Source organism: Atractosteus spatula, chromosome 2 (assembly GCF_055471065.1).
Source record: "Atractosteus spatula isolate fAtrSpa1 chromosome 2, fAtrSpa1.hap1, whole genome shotgun sequence".
NCBI lineage: Eukaryota > Metazoa > Chordata > Actinopteri > Semionotiformes > Lepisosteidae > Atractosteus > Atractosteus spatula.
This window is the reverse complement of record NC_142707.1, coordinates 21092903-21109087: the sequence shown is the minus strand read 5'-3', so window position 1 is coordinate 21109087 and position 16185 is coordinate 21092903. Positions and strand designations below refer to the sequence as shown.

At 36.9% G+C, this 16185-nt stretch overlaps 1 protein-coding gene across 1 annotated transcript in view; it reads left to right on the top strand.

The window, feature by feature from the left end:
* The window catches only part of ift172 (intraflagellar transport 172), a 49989-nt gene extending 43000 nt beyond the window's left edge, over positions 1–6989 (top strand). The window contains exons 42-48 of the mRNA XM_088909632.1: positions 56–175; positions 784–879; positions 2310–2369; positions 3788–3886; positions 4427–4580; positions 5189–5280; positions 5914–6989. Coding sequence (XP_088765758.1) covers positions 56–175; positions 784–879; positions 2310–2369; positions 3788–3886; positions 4427–4580; positions 5189–5280; positions 5914–6003 — 711 coding nt within the window. The 3' untranslated portion in view covers positions 6004–6989. The remainder of the gene's footprint in view (positions 1–55; positions 176–783; positions 880–2309; positions 2370–3787; positions 3887–4426; positions 4581–5188; positions 5281–5913) is intronic.
* The last annotated feature ends 9196 nt before the right edge of the window (positions 6990–16185 follow it).

Here is a 16185-nt window from a genome sequence, read left to right as displayed (position 1 = left end):
GCTGATGCTGACACATAAAAGTGCGATACTGAAAGAAGTGTGTGTTTCTACCTAGTGTGAAAATATGGTGAAATCTCCTGAAGCCAACTCCCCTGCCCATGAAGAGTTTGAGCAGATGCTACTGATTGCACACTACTATGCCACCCGCTCAGCAGCAAAAGGAGTAGACCAGCTGGTACGTATATTTAAAGATACTGTTGTTTCCCTTGCACCACTCTAAATTAGCTTTCTTTACATTTTCAGTATATTTTCTTCAAGGAATAGTTTTCTTCTTCTTTTTGTTAATGCAAGGATGACACTTCTGGTGTACCCCTTGACCCCTTAATAAAGTTTGATACAAGAAATTATTTGGCATTTTCCTATAATGTAATGAGTCACTGATTACTGGAAAGACTTTGTGTTAGATTGTTAACTGTGGAAGGAAACACTACTAGAATGTGGTGAAAGCAAATTCAAAAATAAAAAACTAAAACCTAAAAAAAAATCAAGTTGTACAAGTTTCCCACAATACTGCTTGATTGCAAATTATCCATGCTGCTCCCTGAGGAAAAAAAATCTTATAAACAGGCAAACTTCACACTTGCATAAGTCTTTAAGTGGTATTTAGGGAAACAAGGTATTGTATTTTGTTTTATTTTGTATGTAAAAAAGGGAGTGAGGTTTTAAGCAGTGACATTTCTGAATGTGGCATACCATTATAAGAAGTATGAACCTTTTGGTGTGAAAATGTGTTTCTGATTGATTATCATGTTAATTTATGCTAACATTTTTCCCTGTTTTCAGAACACAGTGGCTGCAAAGCTTTCCATTTCTTTACTGCGGCACACCGAGCTTATTCCAGCGGATAAGGCCTTTTATGAGGCAGGACTTGCTGCTAAGGTAAGGGAGCTGCAGTGCAAACATCAGGAAGCATTCTGTCAGTATAAAATAGCATTATAGCTTCACTGGTTTATATGTAAGAAAAATAAACTCTTGGTCTGTTATTTTGTATCTCAAATCTTTTCCAGTGAGGGAACTAGGCAGTGGAGTTTACTTTAGTAATAAAACTGCAGCTCTGCCTGTTAGCTGTTTCTGTCAGCCCTGTCTCTATAAATTAATATAATTTCCATTTGTACACTATCATTAAACGTGGCACAATAATTTATAAACTGAAAATAAGTTTTTAAGGAAAACTCATTACACAAAATATGGATTTTTCCTCTGGGCAAACCTTTGGCAATGCTGTTGTTGATAAGCCAGCAACCCAACTGCACAGCTAATTAGGTTGAGAAGTGAGAAATCGCTATTCCAATTCAATTAAGGGAGAACATCAGGGAGGCCAGAGAAGGCCAGAGTAGAATTTATATAGGCATCTAGGGTTCACACCTCTCCTGTTATGAACAGTGCCATTGGATCTTTACTGAATAAGTAGCCAGTGTTTACAGTTTAACGTCTCATCCTAAGGATGGCAGCTCTATAGTATCCCTTGTCACCATAATGGGGCATTGATTTGAAAATTCTTGTCCCGAGGGAAGGGTACCAGCAGCTGTTAACACTATTTACTGTACAGTTGCAACCTGGTTTTCTTGGAGATCTCCCTCCCCAGTACTGACCAGACCCAGTCTTGCTTTGCTTCTGAGAGCTGACAGAATTAGGCTACAAGGTAGCAACACTTCTCCTAAATAAAATATCAGATTTTAAATGTCCGTCTTAAAGTATCACTTCTTTATTTTTGGCACAGAAGAGCACCCTAAGTATCAGTTCTCTTATATGTCTTATGCTCTTATACTTTAAAAACTGTGAAGGTTGTTTTTCATAGATCAAACTAGGTGAAAGTGTTGGAATGCAGAAAGCTGTGGATTTTCTCATTATAATATGTAGTTGGATTCAGCATAGGTATAATTGAATGAGTTTCCCGATCTTTGCAGTGAGAGCTAGTTTCCCCATGTGCCTTGCTGTTTTTTTTCACCAGCTGTTGATAATGGTTTTGCAAATCTTTTCATTCTTTAACTGACTGTTCTGCCTTAGTGTTAAAAATAATAAATAACACAAATAACACAAATTGAGTTATTACAGAGTTCCATGTTAAAAAAAGGGATGACTCTAAAAAAGCTAAACATTGAGTTTTACTGTTTGCATTATTTATATTTGGTTTACACAAACCAAAGCTCTGCACTTTCTCAGTGTTCACCTGAATTATTTAGAATTTTATTTGTACAGCTTCCAGAACAAAAGAATTACTGAAATAATGGTGGTTATTCTTGTAAGGAAGGTCAGGTATCTCGACTTCTCAACTAAAGGTGCAGCTTATTTTGCTTGTTTTTTGACAGGAAGTCAACTGGGAGAACATGGCTTTCATTTTTCTGAATCGCTTTCTGGATTTAAGTGATGTAAGTAAAAAGTTTCATTTGTGTTTCAAAGCTGGAAACACTTTGTGTGCTGTCAGCTACAAGTTGCTGTAGATTCAGGGCTGCAAAAACATGCAGTGCAGCTGACACACTCATTAAGCAGAATGCTACAGTATATCAAGTAGCAATTGTACCTTCTGTTGGACTTTATGATCATTAGCAAATCGTTGGCCTTAAGACCATCTCTTAAGTGTCCAATGGTTAAAGTCAAATGAATTTGGATTTGGAGCAGATTGTGGAGATTGGAATTTGTTGCATCTTGAAAAGTACCAGTGAATTCTCATGGACCAACAGAATGTGGAACTGTACTGAAAAAAGTAAGACATTGCAACATATGATACCTGGTCACTTAGTTCCTTTGACTTTTTAAAAAAATCCTCAATATTTTGTTTAGTGTGGCCACATATTCTCAGAAAAAATAATGTTTCAATTTTGTCTCCTTTGCCTTGGCTGATGTATGACAGAGAGTTAGTGAAATGCAACATCAAAACAGTGGTACTCCTGTTACATATGATGTTTCCACAATATACAGAGAACAACTGGAAATAATCAAAAGTAGTGTGTTGGCTCTAACTCCTCAAATAAATTCACAAATAGGCTTCCATAGCAGCCAACATTTTTTTAAGATAAAAATTTCTGGTGTAGTAATGAGTACTTTTTCTGTTAAGGGCTGATTTGTATTGTTCATTTTTCATACATTTTGTTCCTGATGCATATATTCTAAGTGATAGTCTGATACTGTTAACTGCATGCTGTTGAATTGCCACTTGCCTTACTGATTAGATACTGTAACACAAATTGCTGTTGATATGACTTTTCAAAGGTGAAAAAATGGCATATCAGCTGTGCGCTGTCTTAAATACATACTGCTTTTTGCAATTTCTAATACAGTTTGTACACTGATATTCCTGTTATTTACTAAAAAGTGATATAACTATAACTATGAAATACTTATGCATTTGCCATGTGTTGTTTACAGCCGATTTATTCTTATTGGGTTAGAAGCCAAACATATTATTCAGATACCTGATGTTAGTCTGTTTTGTGACCAAGACTTTAATTTATTGAAAGAAAAAACATGAAAAAGTCTGTTTTGTAATCATGTAAACACTTTGTCTTACTCTAAGCTGAGTGAAAAATCGTGAAGTTTCTTGAAACCCCATAATTGAAAAAAATAATTTGAATATATTGTAAACATCTAGCATTTCCTTGCTACTCTGAATACACAGTAACTGTATATTCCAATAAATTTGAAAATTTGTGAAATACTTCTATTGCAGACTCATATAATAGTCTTAGAGTAATTGCAATGAATGAAACAGGCATTTATGCAGAGGTATGTAAATGTGTATCTGTATTAATGAAGCCCTGATTCATTTGTAATGTTTCTAATTTCACAGGGAATTGATGAAGGCAATCTGGATGCTCTTGATCACACAGATTTTCAGGACACTGATATTCCTTTTGAGGTCCCCCTGCCTGAAAAACAGCATGTTACTGTAAGATTAATTTAAAGCCATTTTGAATTCTTTCTTTTTTATAGTAGTTATAAGTAGCATATAAGTAGCATTTTACTCCTACTATTTAAATCTCACCGATTTATGCTGATATATACATACGTATGCATGTTTTGTGGCATGGCAGTGTTTCTTGTTCTAATTACGGGAAAGTCACAGCACTGTAGGTTTCATAGATAAGATCCTCAGTGACATGAGATTTGGAAATATGGGTAATTTAGGCCAATTACTATATATAAATAATTCAAAGAATTTATTAAAGGCTGTAATGCATTGAAGATCTTAAGTTCCTGTGGCTCTCAATGTACAAGAGTATATATTATGATATACTTTAGTGGTAATACAGCCATGCGAGTTAAAAGCCATTTAGATGTAGACTACTGACAATATCGTGAAATCTTATAAAAGATGAAAGACAGAGTCAGTGGTCAGTTTATTTAATGTCCATTCATATCCTACATAGTAGGCGATAGGAATAATGTGTTTTGCTCTGGTTGTACAAATGGCATCTTGTGGTAACAGGAGGACAAGCGAGAGGAGATCCGAGACTGGGTGCTGACTGTTTCCATGGACCAGCGAGTGGAACAGGTTCTACCAAAAGATGAGAGAGACACATATGAGGCCTCTCTGATAGCTGTGAACACTGGCATTCGCTCTCTCCCCTGTCTAATTACTGGTGAGAACAGCAAATGAAGATCTTTATTAAATCTTTAGGAGGACATCTGCAAGATAGCTGAACATGTTACTTTGCTTCTGCTTCACTTTTTTTACTTTGGGTATTCTTCTTCAGCTGCACAGCAATCGAATAATGGTTTCACTGTGTTGCAATGCCTGCTGCTCCTCTGTCCTTCTTAGTCCTGGCGATCGACTCATGTTTTAGGATCTGCAGTGTAACCTGTGATTGTAGGGCTGAACACACACCTTGATCAAGGGCCATATACAGTGGAGCCACAAATCAACTGGAGATTAAATTTACTATCATATTAAAAGATGTTTTATTCTTTTATATTTTATAAAAGATGTTCAATTTCCCTCACGGGATCAATAAAGTATCTATCTATCTATAAAACAAAATTCATTGAAGAGGATGAACTGATGTTCCAACCAGGATTTACATGATACTGCTCTCACTTGTTCCCAATGAATAGCTTAATAGAAATATGTTAAGTTAAAGAAGGGTATATGTTGTGAAGTTTAAGAGGAAAGCTTTTGACATTCACCCTATTTTATGAGAGTTACAAGACCTTTATTATTTTAAAAATCTTTTTATTTTATTCACTTCAGGCTACCCAGTACTCAGAAATAAAATTGAGTTCAAAAGACCTGGAAAGGCAGCAAACAAAGATTACTGGAATAAATTCCTTATGGCTACAAAGGTAAGATGTAATTTCTCAGTCCTTGAGTTTTACTTGTGTGTTTAACACATTATAAAAGATTCTTGTAGTGGTATTAGAAAGGCTGCATTGCTGCTGAGATTGTTGTTTGAAATGTTAATAACATTTTTTAGTAACTGCTACTGAAAGAATGAAAACATCTTTCGTTTGGAAGTTATGTGTACAGAGGTATAAAAATGACGTTGCCAGGAAGAAATCATCAGTTTCCCTGTTGTTCACCCTTACAGGTTGTTGCATCATATTAGTAATGAATTTCAAAGTACAGAAAAAAAGTAGATGGGGCCTTGAGAGCTTGTGAGTAGGGGATAGATCAGTTCATCAGGTCGGGAGCACTTGTGCAAACTTTGCCTTAGTTTCTTCATTTAAAGAATAATCAAACATAAGAGCTTGAAAGCTATCCCAAAACATGTTATAACACTTGTTTTTTTTCCACTCCTGTAAGCATCCTGCTGTTGCAAAAAAACATTGTGATGAGGCATAAGAGGTTTGTTTGCCTAAACAGCAGCAAATTTTCTAGGCCACTTGTCACTGTGTTATGCATCTGATGTTTTTGTGAAGTTGTTAACGTATCATGCGTCACTGTTCATTTGCGTTTTTTTCCTGACTGCTTTATAGACAACTCACAGTCCCGAGTGCCAGGATGTTCTGAAGTTCATCAGTCAGTGGTGTGGAGGACTCCCTGCTGCTGGCTTCTCATTTCACTGAGTCTCTAACAAAGCTGGAGCACTTGACAAGCCTTCTCTGCACTGTCCCCTCTTGTACCAATTTATAATAAAAACTCTTTAAGAGAACATCTCTTTCAAGTCACAATCTCACTACTAAGGAACCTATAAAAAGAGGAAGACTTTCAGACAGGAGGGTTGTGGGGGGAGAGTTTCTTCCTGGATTTTTCATCTTTTGCTGTTTTTAATAGTTCATAAACTGGAGTTCATGAAAGCTACAGTACCTGTCAGCTTTTGTTTTCCACCTGTTATCTTCTAACATTCATTAAGCGTAAGAGTAGCAATGATCTCACCTTGGCTTAACACACACATTTCAGATCTCTGCAACAACTTGAGACTAAATCTCACAATTTAGTCTCTTAGGCATGGTCTCTGTTAATTATTATACCTGCCCTGGGCCCTTATCCACTCATTCACAGCCCCGTTTAGCTAAGTGTTAGGGTGAAAAATGTTGTTTCAGGTACTTTTTTCACAGAATGCCGACAATGCCAATCTGTTATCAAGTCCTAGATGAAATGACCATAGAGAATCTGCCCTTCGTCACCTACCTACATGTTGTTGTTTTTTTAGCTAATTAAAAAAAAATTAAGAAGCTGAAGGGTTAGTTACATAACAAAGAGCTGAAGCAGCTAATCAGGCTTTGTCCCCTTGGCAATACATTCAAGCCAAAAAAAGAGGTTTGTGTTGATCCGGTAGAAGAGTTGGGAGTACACCATGTATTTTGGTTAATAATCATCTTTTCACTTCAGTCGAAACGAATAGAAAATCTGCGTAGAGTGAGCCCTATAAAGCACAACATATCTGCTTTATTTTGAATGTATTTAATGGCACAGCACAATAAAAGTTGCACAGCCATATGCTTTAAAATAAATTTAGCATTTTTTATAGTATTTTACTGTAAAATTATTTTGGGGGTGTATTTAATGTATGAAATAAAATATAAGTATATTAAATCACAATACGTACAAATGAATTGTGTCTGTCTGTATGTTTAGTTTCTCCAATACAAGTAATTGTACCACAGCAATGCTGTACCTCACTACTAAAATGTTGTTAATGGCCATGAATAAGCTGGATGTCCTTTGACCCTGAAATTATCGCAAAAATACAACATAGCATTATTATTAAAAAAATTAAGTATATTAAATCACAATACGTACAAATGAATTGTGTCTGTCTGTATGTTTAGTTTCTCCAATACAAATGATTGTACCAGCAAGAGGCACAATGAAGAGTTACAAAAGATTATTTAAAATTTCTTGGTACTGTTTTTATGTCCTTGTGTATGTTTACCACAGCGGAGATGTGATGAACTGGCGATGTCTGATTACTAATAGCCAGCAATGAGCCAGACCATTAACATCTTATTAGCTTCTTATCTTCTGTTTTTTTTTCTTGAATCACAGTATTACTGCAAGCAAAAATCAATGAAGAAATGATGTACCTTTTGTGTGTGGATTATTCCTATTCTGCTTTTTCAGTCATATAAAAGGTATTTCAGTTTGATATAAGGTATTGCCTCTTTACCATTAGACATTTTTATGGACATGTATCCGATGAAGTGAATTTGGATCAGTAATCACAGTCTCTCACAATTTCTGCTTCAGGAAATAATTTCTGCTAGAGGAAGCTCTATTCTCATATGATGTTAGTTTCCTTATTTTAAGAAACTGAAAATGTGTCATTAAACAGAAGATGCATTTCTATTCATTTTTCTAATTATTTCAGCTGTTACAGTAAACATTGGGCTCTTGAGCTTTCAATATGTAACTTTATTTTCTTAGTGGTGCCCTGAGAAACACAAACTGTTGCAGAAATTCTATTCAATTCTTGTGTCAATGCTATGTTGTATCTGATAATTTCAGGGTCAAAGGACATCCAGCTTCTTCATGGTCGTATTGTGTATATATATATATTCGTATGAGCTTAACATGCAGAAGTTACATAGTTATATTGTCACAGTCAGGTGCCTCACCCAGTCGCGGCTGGCATCATCCAAATCGATAAAGTTGCCGGGGCATCTGAAGCGAGGGCAGGAGTATAGGATGTGGTCGGCCGTCTGCTCCTTGCCATCGCCGCATTCGCAAGTTGGGTCATATGTGAGACCCCACTTTTGTAGGGTTGCCCGGAAACGGCCATGTCTGGTTCTTAGTCGGTTCAGCTTGACCCAGGCTTGTCTGGGTAGGTAATTTCCAGCGAGTTTGTTGGATACTTTGTCAATAAATTGTTTCAGTCTGTGGTTGTTATTATTCCACGCGTCAAGAAGGGGGTCAAGAAGAGCTACTTCCTCGTAGTGACCTCCGGGCAACGTCTCTGATGGCAAAAAGCTCTTCAAATCGAACTTACCATGCAATGGTCATATTGTGTTAATGATTAACAACATTTCAGTAGTGAAGTACAGCATTGCTGTGGAGTAGAAATCTCAGAATTTTTCATTTCTAACTTAATAAGTTGTCAAAACTATTGTAATACTTTACAAAAAAGCTATTGAAAATTAACCCAGCAGCAGTGATTAGGGCTCTGGACTTTTGCTGTAAAATGTTGGTTCCTTTGAGTAAGGTTCTTTGGCCTGAGTGTTCCAACAAAAAGCCAAGCTATATAAATGGGTACAAGTGTAATTCCTTCCATTTCTAACAGCTTCTTCCAATTTGGGGTCATGGGGGAGCCGGAGTATATCCCAGCAAGCAAGACGCGCAAGATACACCCTGGACAGGACATCACTCTAACACATGGCACACACAGACACAAAGACACATAAACTCACACCAGGGCCAATTTCATAGAAGAAAAAGTAAAGGTTTATTCCATGATGAAAAGAGAAGTACAACATTTCAGCTGTGGAGCCTACTCAAGGTGTTTCTTTTCTTTTCAACATGGAATAAACCTTTACTTGTTCCTCTGCAGCCTAAACATTCTTACACATGCTGTCACAGCTACCTACTTCAACACTTTTACAAAAGTTAACCTACAACTGCTAGCAGTTAACCTACAGCTATGAATTTGAACAGTGGGAGAAAACTGGAGCACCCAGAGGAAACCCACATAATCGCAGGGAGAACATACAGAGTCCACACAGATAACACCCCAAGTCTGGAATTGAATGCAGAGCCACAGCGCTGCAAATCAGCGCTGTTCTCCTCTGCTCCACTGTGTCTTCTCAAATATAAGTATCTGTGCATAAGTATCAACCCAATACATTAATCATAACACCTTTAAACAAATGGCAAAGAAATCAGCAATCGGGTTTCCTCGGTTTTTAGGAGGTACTGTAAAAGCAGAAGGATCTACATGGAAAAGTACTATCAACTACACCCTGTAGGAAGATATGTACCATTCTAATGAGGAAATAAAAGTTAATTCTGTTTTGGAGACTGTTGATGCTCCCCTGAAGTTTCATTAACCTTTTGTGTTATGTTTTTCTTCTGTAACTCTTTCCTCTTCTATGGAACATATACTGTATACAGAGGAGATCGCTGGAGCCACATGAGATGCTCATTAATTCCTAAAGACATGGCGTCCGGTTCTTTGTGTCTTAATATGCTGTTGAATTGTTAAGAGTCCTCTTGCCAAGTGTTTTCCACATCGGCATTTTCCTAAATCATACTCTTTTGCTCCTCCTTTTCACTGTTGGTTAGGGTGGTAGTTTGCATAATATAATAATGATTCTCAAAGGCAGCCATGAAGAAAGTCTTGAGGAAATGAGCTTTTGCACCGGGCTCTGGTTTGACAAATTGCTCTTAAGCCTGTGCAACACAGATTTACAGTACGTCATCTGCACATTACTTCAGATTCATTCTTAAGGTATCTTTTAAATTGTAGTCCCTTGCAAACATATTCAGACTCTTTCTATGGTGTCCCATTTTGTGAAATAAGAGAAGACATATGCACATATCTTTTTAAACTTAATATTTTCAAAATCTGAATGCTCAAATTGATGAGTTCTATTGGCAAAATTGGTTTGCACACTGGCTTGATGCAGTTTTTACCCATTCTTGGCAGATGTGCTCAAGCTCTCTTACAATAAGTTGCTTGGGGATTGCTTATGAACAGCAGTTTACAAGATTTTTAAGAATATCAATAGGATTCAAAATGGAACTGACTGGGACACTCACTTTCTTATTCTTAAGCCATTCTAAGTATAGTTTCTGATCATTGTCCTGCTGAAAGGTGTATTTTTTTTGTCTCAGTCTTGGGTTTGTAACAGTTTTTCCTGCAGGATTTGTCAGTACAGTGCTCTGTCTTTGCCTTAAAATCTTCCCAGTTCCCGCTGATGAGAAGCAGACCTATAACATACTGCTGCCACCACCATGCTTGACAGTAGCAGTGTTGACTGAGTGATGCACTACTTTGGGTTGGCATCAGATGTAATGCTTTGCATTGTGACAAAAGACTTTGTCTTGTCTGACCACAAAACCTTATGAAGCATTTGCAGTAAAACTTGGGTTATAAACTCCATGCAGGATCTGAGATGCAGGATCTGAGATGTTTTTACAGTTCTATAGAAGCCCCCTTTTTGGAGTGACCCTTGTTGACCCATCTCAGCAACTAAACTCAGCATCTCCACTGTCCCCACAGTGGCACACCTAACCAGTTTCCTCCTTACCTGGCTACTCAGTTTGAAAGGACCGCCTGATTTAGACAGCTTCTGGATGCATTCCACTTCTTGTTGTTTGACTTCACCACAGTCAAAACAGATATAAAGGACGTAAAATATTGTTTTCAACCTGCCACCTTATCTGCACTTCTTACTTTTTTTGTTTTGTGCTGTGAATGTGTGTAGGTTGAGTACGTAACAAATATCAATTGCTACTTCAAAGTGTCATGTCAGTAGGATGTTAAACTGTTATTAGAGTGTTCTCACCAGTCCTAGCATTTGAAAACGAGGAGATTATGCATATACAGTATGTAATGGGTTGATAAGAATTAGAGCTGCACTTTAGGTTAATGACTTAGGTGCTATTTATTCCTGTAGCATTAATGAAATTGTTTGATTTAACCTGATATTGCTGCTGCACTAAAGCAGAATCGTTCATCTGCTGTCTTGAATGAGTCAGTGCAAACATCACAGTGCAGAGGGGACACAGAAAACGATGTGTGTGGAAGTGACAATTAGCAGTTCCATTTTAAATAGATGGTAGCAATCAGGTTGCTTTGATTGCAGTGCTGTGAGTTTGATGAAGAAGCCAGTACAATGGTTATGGATTGCTTCAAAACATGAGCTCCTGAGAGAGCAATCATTATGCATTGTTTCAGCGCTGACCTATCGAAGTAAAGTCTCTCATGCACTGTCTTTTAAGAAATCATGTATTGTTCAATTAAATTGCAGCTGGTGACCAACAGTTTCTATTTCTGTCAATTCCTAAAAAAACCAATTGATAATGGATTATAGTCTGTATCTGATGAAAAGATGACAATAGTAGCCTATATGGGACAGAATGATACAGTATTTAAAGCTCTGTCTCCACAACCCCTTGACGATACCAGGGACTGACCTGGTAGTCAGTCTTGCCAGAGATTTCTCAAGATTAGGAGCTGGAGGCCTGTCAGGGGGATAATTGGATAGTGTAAACTAAATAATGGAAGTTTCATCCTTTTAAAATCAACAGCAAAGACAATATGGAAAATCGACCTACAGTATTAAGGTTGACAACACAGGCTGGCAAATTCCAGTTTTGTTTGCAAAAAATAGAAGCATATTACCCATTATCTTCTGATTAATGACTTTAAAGGAGACATTTATTGTTTCTTGTTGCAGTATGTCTTCTTTTTTGCTTTTTTGCTTTTTCTTGCTTGCTTTCTGTCTAACAGCTTATAACGGGAATGTGTTTTCTGGTTAAATTTTTAGACACTTCGTAATCCAGAGGGTTGTGGGACAGTGAAATAAACTAGCCAGCCAAATCGTTGAAGCCCATTTTTTTTTAAAGAAATGGCTGGATGAGATGCTTGGATTAATACCAGCAGCCATATTGCCCTGCAACTCACAACTGGCAAGCCACTGAAGCTCAGCAGGTGTGAGTCTGGCCAGTACCTGGATAAGAGACCTCCTGGAAAAAAACACAGTTGCTGCTGGAAGAGGTGTTAGATGGGCCAGTAGGGGGTGCTCACCCTGCGGTCTGTGTGGGTCCTAATGCCCCAGTATAGTGACGGGGACACTATACTGTAAAAAGGTTCTGTCCTTTGGAGGAGACATAATACCGAGGTCCTGATTCTCTGTAGTTATTAACAATCCCAGGGCGTTTCTCAAAAAAAGTAGGGGTGTTACCCTGCCATCCTGGCCAAATTTACCATTGACCAGTAGCAATCATGGCCTCCTAATAATCCCCATCTATGAATTGGCTTCATCACTATATTCTCCTCCCCACTGATAGCTGATGTGTGGTGAGTGTACTGGTGCTCTCTGGCTGCCAGGTGGGGCTACACATTTGTGGTGGTGGAGGGGAGTCCCCATTAAATGTAAAGCTCTTAGAGTGGAGTGTCCAGAAAAATGCTATATACTGTAAGTGTAAGGAATGATTATTAATTAACTAATAACACCAAACGGGGCCAAATATCTAGAATAGTTTGTAACCTTTCACATGTTCTTAGGTACTTAAAGGCCTATTGAATGTTACAGTAAACACTTTGAATATGAAAAGAAACACGTTTCATATGAGTAAACAGGGAAGTGCTCATGAGGACAACTGCTCCATTAAGACAGCTCCTTGACACCTGACTGAAATGACCTTGAATCCTCGCTTACCCTGAGAAAGCCTTGTGGAAATGTGTGCAAAGAGCTCTTGAAAGGATCTCTCACGAAGGAGCAGACATCACTAACAGGCTCTGAGTGGCTAGAGTTCCAGGAAGAAAGAAAGGTAGAGGCAACACCAGCACAGGACCTGTAATGTTGTATCCAGGAATATAAAAATATGCATGTGTTTTATTTGCTTAAATCATTATTATTTTCTGAATCCATTCCTACTATATAATATGATGCATATGGATTGATTTATCTGATAAGCAGCACCTTAGTGACTTCCACACGTATAGCTGCAATAGATCGCATACTGGTAAATGTTAGACATCCACTTAAACAATAAAAACTTTATTGTATGGTGTACAGTTTTCTGAAGAGTACATTGAGAAAAGAACAGTCTTCAAGACCATTTGGATAGCAAAGCTGAAACCATGTCTCCTTGAAGCTAAACAACTGGGCTGAGGGGCACGTTCTTTTAAATGGAGGCCATTTTTTCCTGCCTCTCTGCTTAATTTTTTTGAAGGTGAATAAGCCAAAATGCAGTGATTTCAGGCGAATCCATTTCCTTACAGCAGAGCATTGATCTGTTGATTCAATGCACTTAACCCAGAGAGAAACATCTTCTTATCTTCTTTAATTTCCCCAAGAAGTGAAGATTAGATCCATAAATATGCATGCTTTCATAAGATGCTGGGAGATTATTAAAACATGAGATAACTGAATATAAGCATTACAAATTGTAGAGGTACTAATACAGCACAGTATATTATTCCTAAAGTTAGTTTGGATTGCAGTTTTCATTAGTCCTATAGACACTTTACCTTCTGAAGATCCAGGTAGTCCCAAATGAGTTTGGTCTCTTCAGTTCAAAGGATTTATGCTCATTCACCTAAACATGAACTTCTATGGTGGTTTCATCTATGATGACTCACTCCAAGGCATCTCTGTCATATTCTAGAATTCGGAAATATAGAGCTTTAAACACCCACTTGCACATCCTTCGCAAATAAAACAAATGTGATAACTGTGGCAAATTGTACTTCTGTTTCTCCCCCAAAAAAATATCTCCAGAGATTGCAATTGAATAAAAATAAACATATCTCATTCCAGTCACAAAGTCCTATTACGCAATGCTATTTCTGAAACAGGACAAAACACTGTGATCTATGTTAAGGGAAAAAAGAATTGTGTAGTGCATACATACTGTACACATAAAGGGGAAAAGAACTAAATTACATTAATAATCCATTTAGGGAAAACTGGTAAAAACTCTGAAAGGGGCCAGTCGTATAGATGCCACAGGTTGGGCTCCACTTAGGCAGTCTATGTTATTGCTCTATTATTATACTCATCTCTCCTACAGTATATCAGAAACCTTTACATTCTGTCATTACCTGATTTTAAATAAGCAATATTTTGAGGAAAGTCAGCATAGACAGTACAGTGTACTATTTCATGCTAATATCTGAAAAAAATCTTAATTTCTAATTATTTAACAGAAAGGACTTTCCAGCATGATAAAGTACAATTTGGTTTCTGAAGAGACTGAGTCCAGGGAGTTCAGTGATAATTTGCAGTCAGGGGCAGAAACTTAATTCTGAAGTTATTAGTCAAAGGTGAGGAAGTGTGTTCTGTGACACCAGTGAAAATCTTTCAGGGATTCACAAAGTCAGAATAAATACAATAAAAATCATTCTCCATAGCAAGAGAATGAAGTCTTTATTTCATGTCTTCTATTTGTGCTCATTTTAACATCTGTACTTTGCTGAATGTCCCTCACTTTTTACAGTATTACAGTATATTCATTTCTGACAAAATACTTTGTGGAAATTAAACTATTGAGGTAGTTAACTACATAACAGTGAAATTGATTCAGAAACATTTGAAAATGTTGTTCAGTTCTGGTATTTTGTTTTTTTTTCTGTTTGATTTGAATAATAAAGCACAGATCATGTAGAAGTGACAAAAGAAGCTGACAGTTTTCAGCCTGCTGTGAATGAGAGATGAATTGTTTGGGCAATGTACGTGACAGGAAAAAATCATGACTTTGACTTTCACAGGATTCTTACACATGCCATCTGTAAAAAATGAAGTTACGTCATATGGGCTTTATGTAAGCTGTGTAATGTTCCAGAATCATTGGCTCAGTTTCTTCAGGATGTAAGCAATACAGATTCTAAAACCTTATGATTTCAAAAGTTTTCAAAAGAGATGCAGGTAGATAGGGATTTCAAAAGGTGGTAAACACTTAAGAGTCAATTACAGAGCTACAGTACATACTATTCATACTGCATCATCAATCTCCAGACTGATGCGATCTCAGGTCAAAGTTTTTCTTGATGGTTAGAGATGGTTAATAACTGGTTGTTTATGAATTTGCTATGTTTTATTTTGTAATTTGTGTGTCATTTATGTTACTGCGTTTAACTTTAGTTCTTCTTTTTTCTGATATCCTGCTGTTCTGAAAGCGTACCTGTAATCCTTTTAGCCTTATTCCATTCAAACTGAGGAGAAAGACAAGCAATTCCAGTTCGGGCTATCTATATTTAGATTTGTGGTATAATATAATATTTGATGTGACTTTATATAAATCATATTGAATGGGTAAGGCTGTGACACTCACCCAAAACAATATTCTGGGCTATGTAGTCTAAAGACTTTCGACTCCGAATTTGAAAGCACCAATCCCTTCCATGTATTGTTTCCAGTATTTTCCCGAATGGACATAAAATCTCTGTTTAAAAAAACAACATGGATTTGTGAATGTGTACACCACATAATCCACCACATAGTGACAACATCATCATTTTTACGTTTAGGGATGTATCTCCTGTATTTTTCCCATTAAATAGTTGTACAGTATATTCTCCTTCAAAACAATCTGCTGATCTGAAAACATTTGACAAATCGCCTTCAGTCTCCGTTAACTAATTACCCTTCAAGACGATCCAAAAAAAAACCTACGTAACGTAATGGTGACAAAACACCCAGGAACCGCGAGTGTAGTCGTCACTTCAATTAGGTTCTTAATTTAATTGGATTTGAGTTTCTCAGCTGAGTAAGTAATTAATCAGGATGACAAAGGGTCCTTTATTTATCAAAAAGCGTCTTGTACGACAAAGCACAAATAATGCGCGTTTATTTGTTTTTGTTTATTGGCTAAATTAGCTGCTTATAATAGTGATGCTTATGGAGTTTTTATTTTTTAATTGGTGCAATTTTCTAATACGTTTTGAGTTATAAATAATGTCCGATAATCATCTTAGATTTAAAATTAGAAAGAAACATTTAATCGATGTATAGTACCAGCATTAATATTATGGGTTATACTTGCACACATGTGAGACACTAATCTACAGAACAATACTTAAATCACTAAAAGTATTCGAATTAAGGTTGAAAGTATATCAATGTCTGTTTCTTGAATTTTGC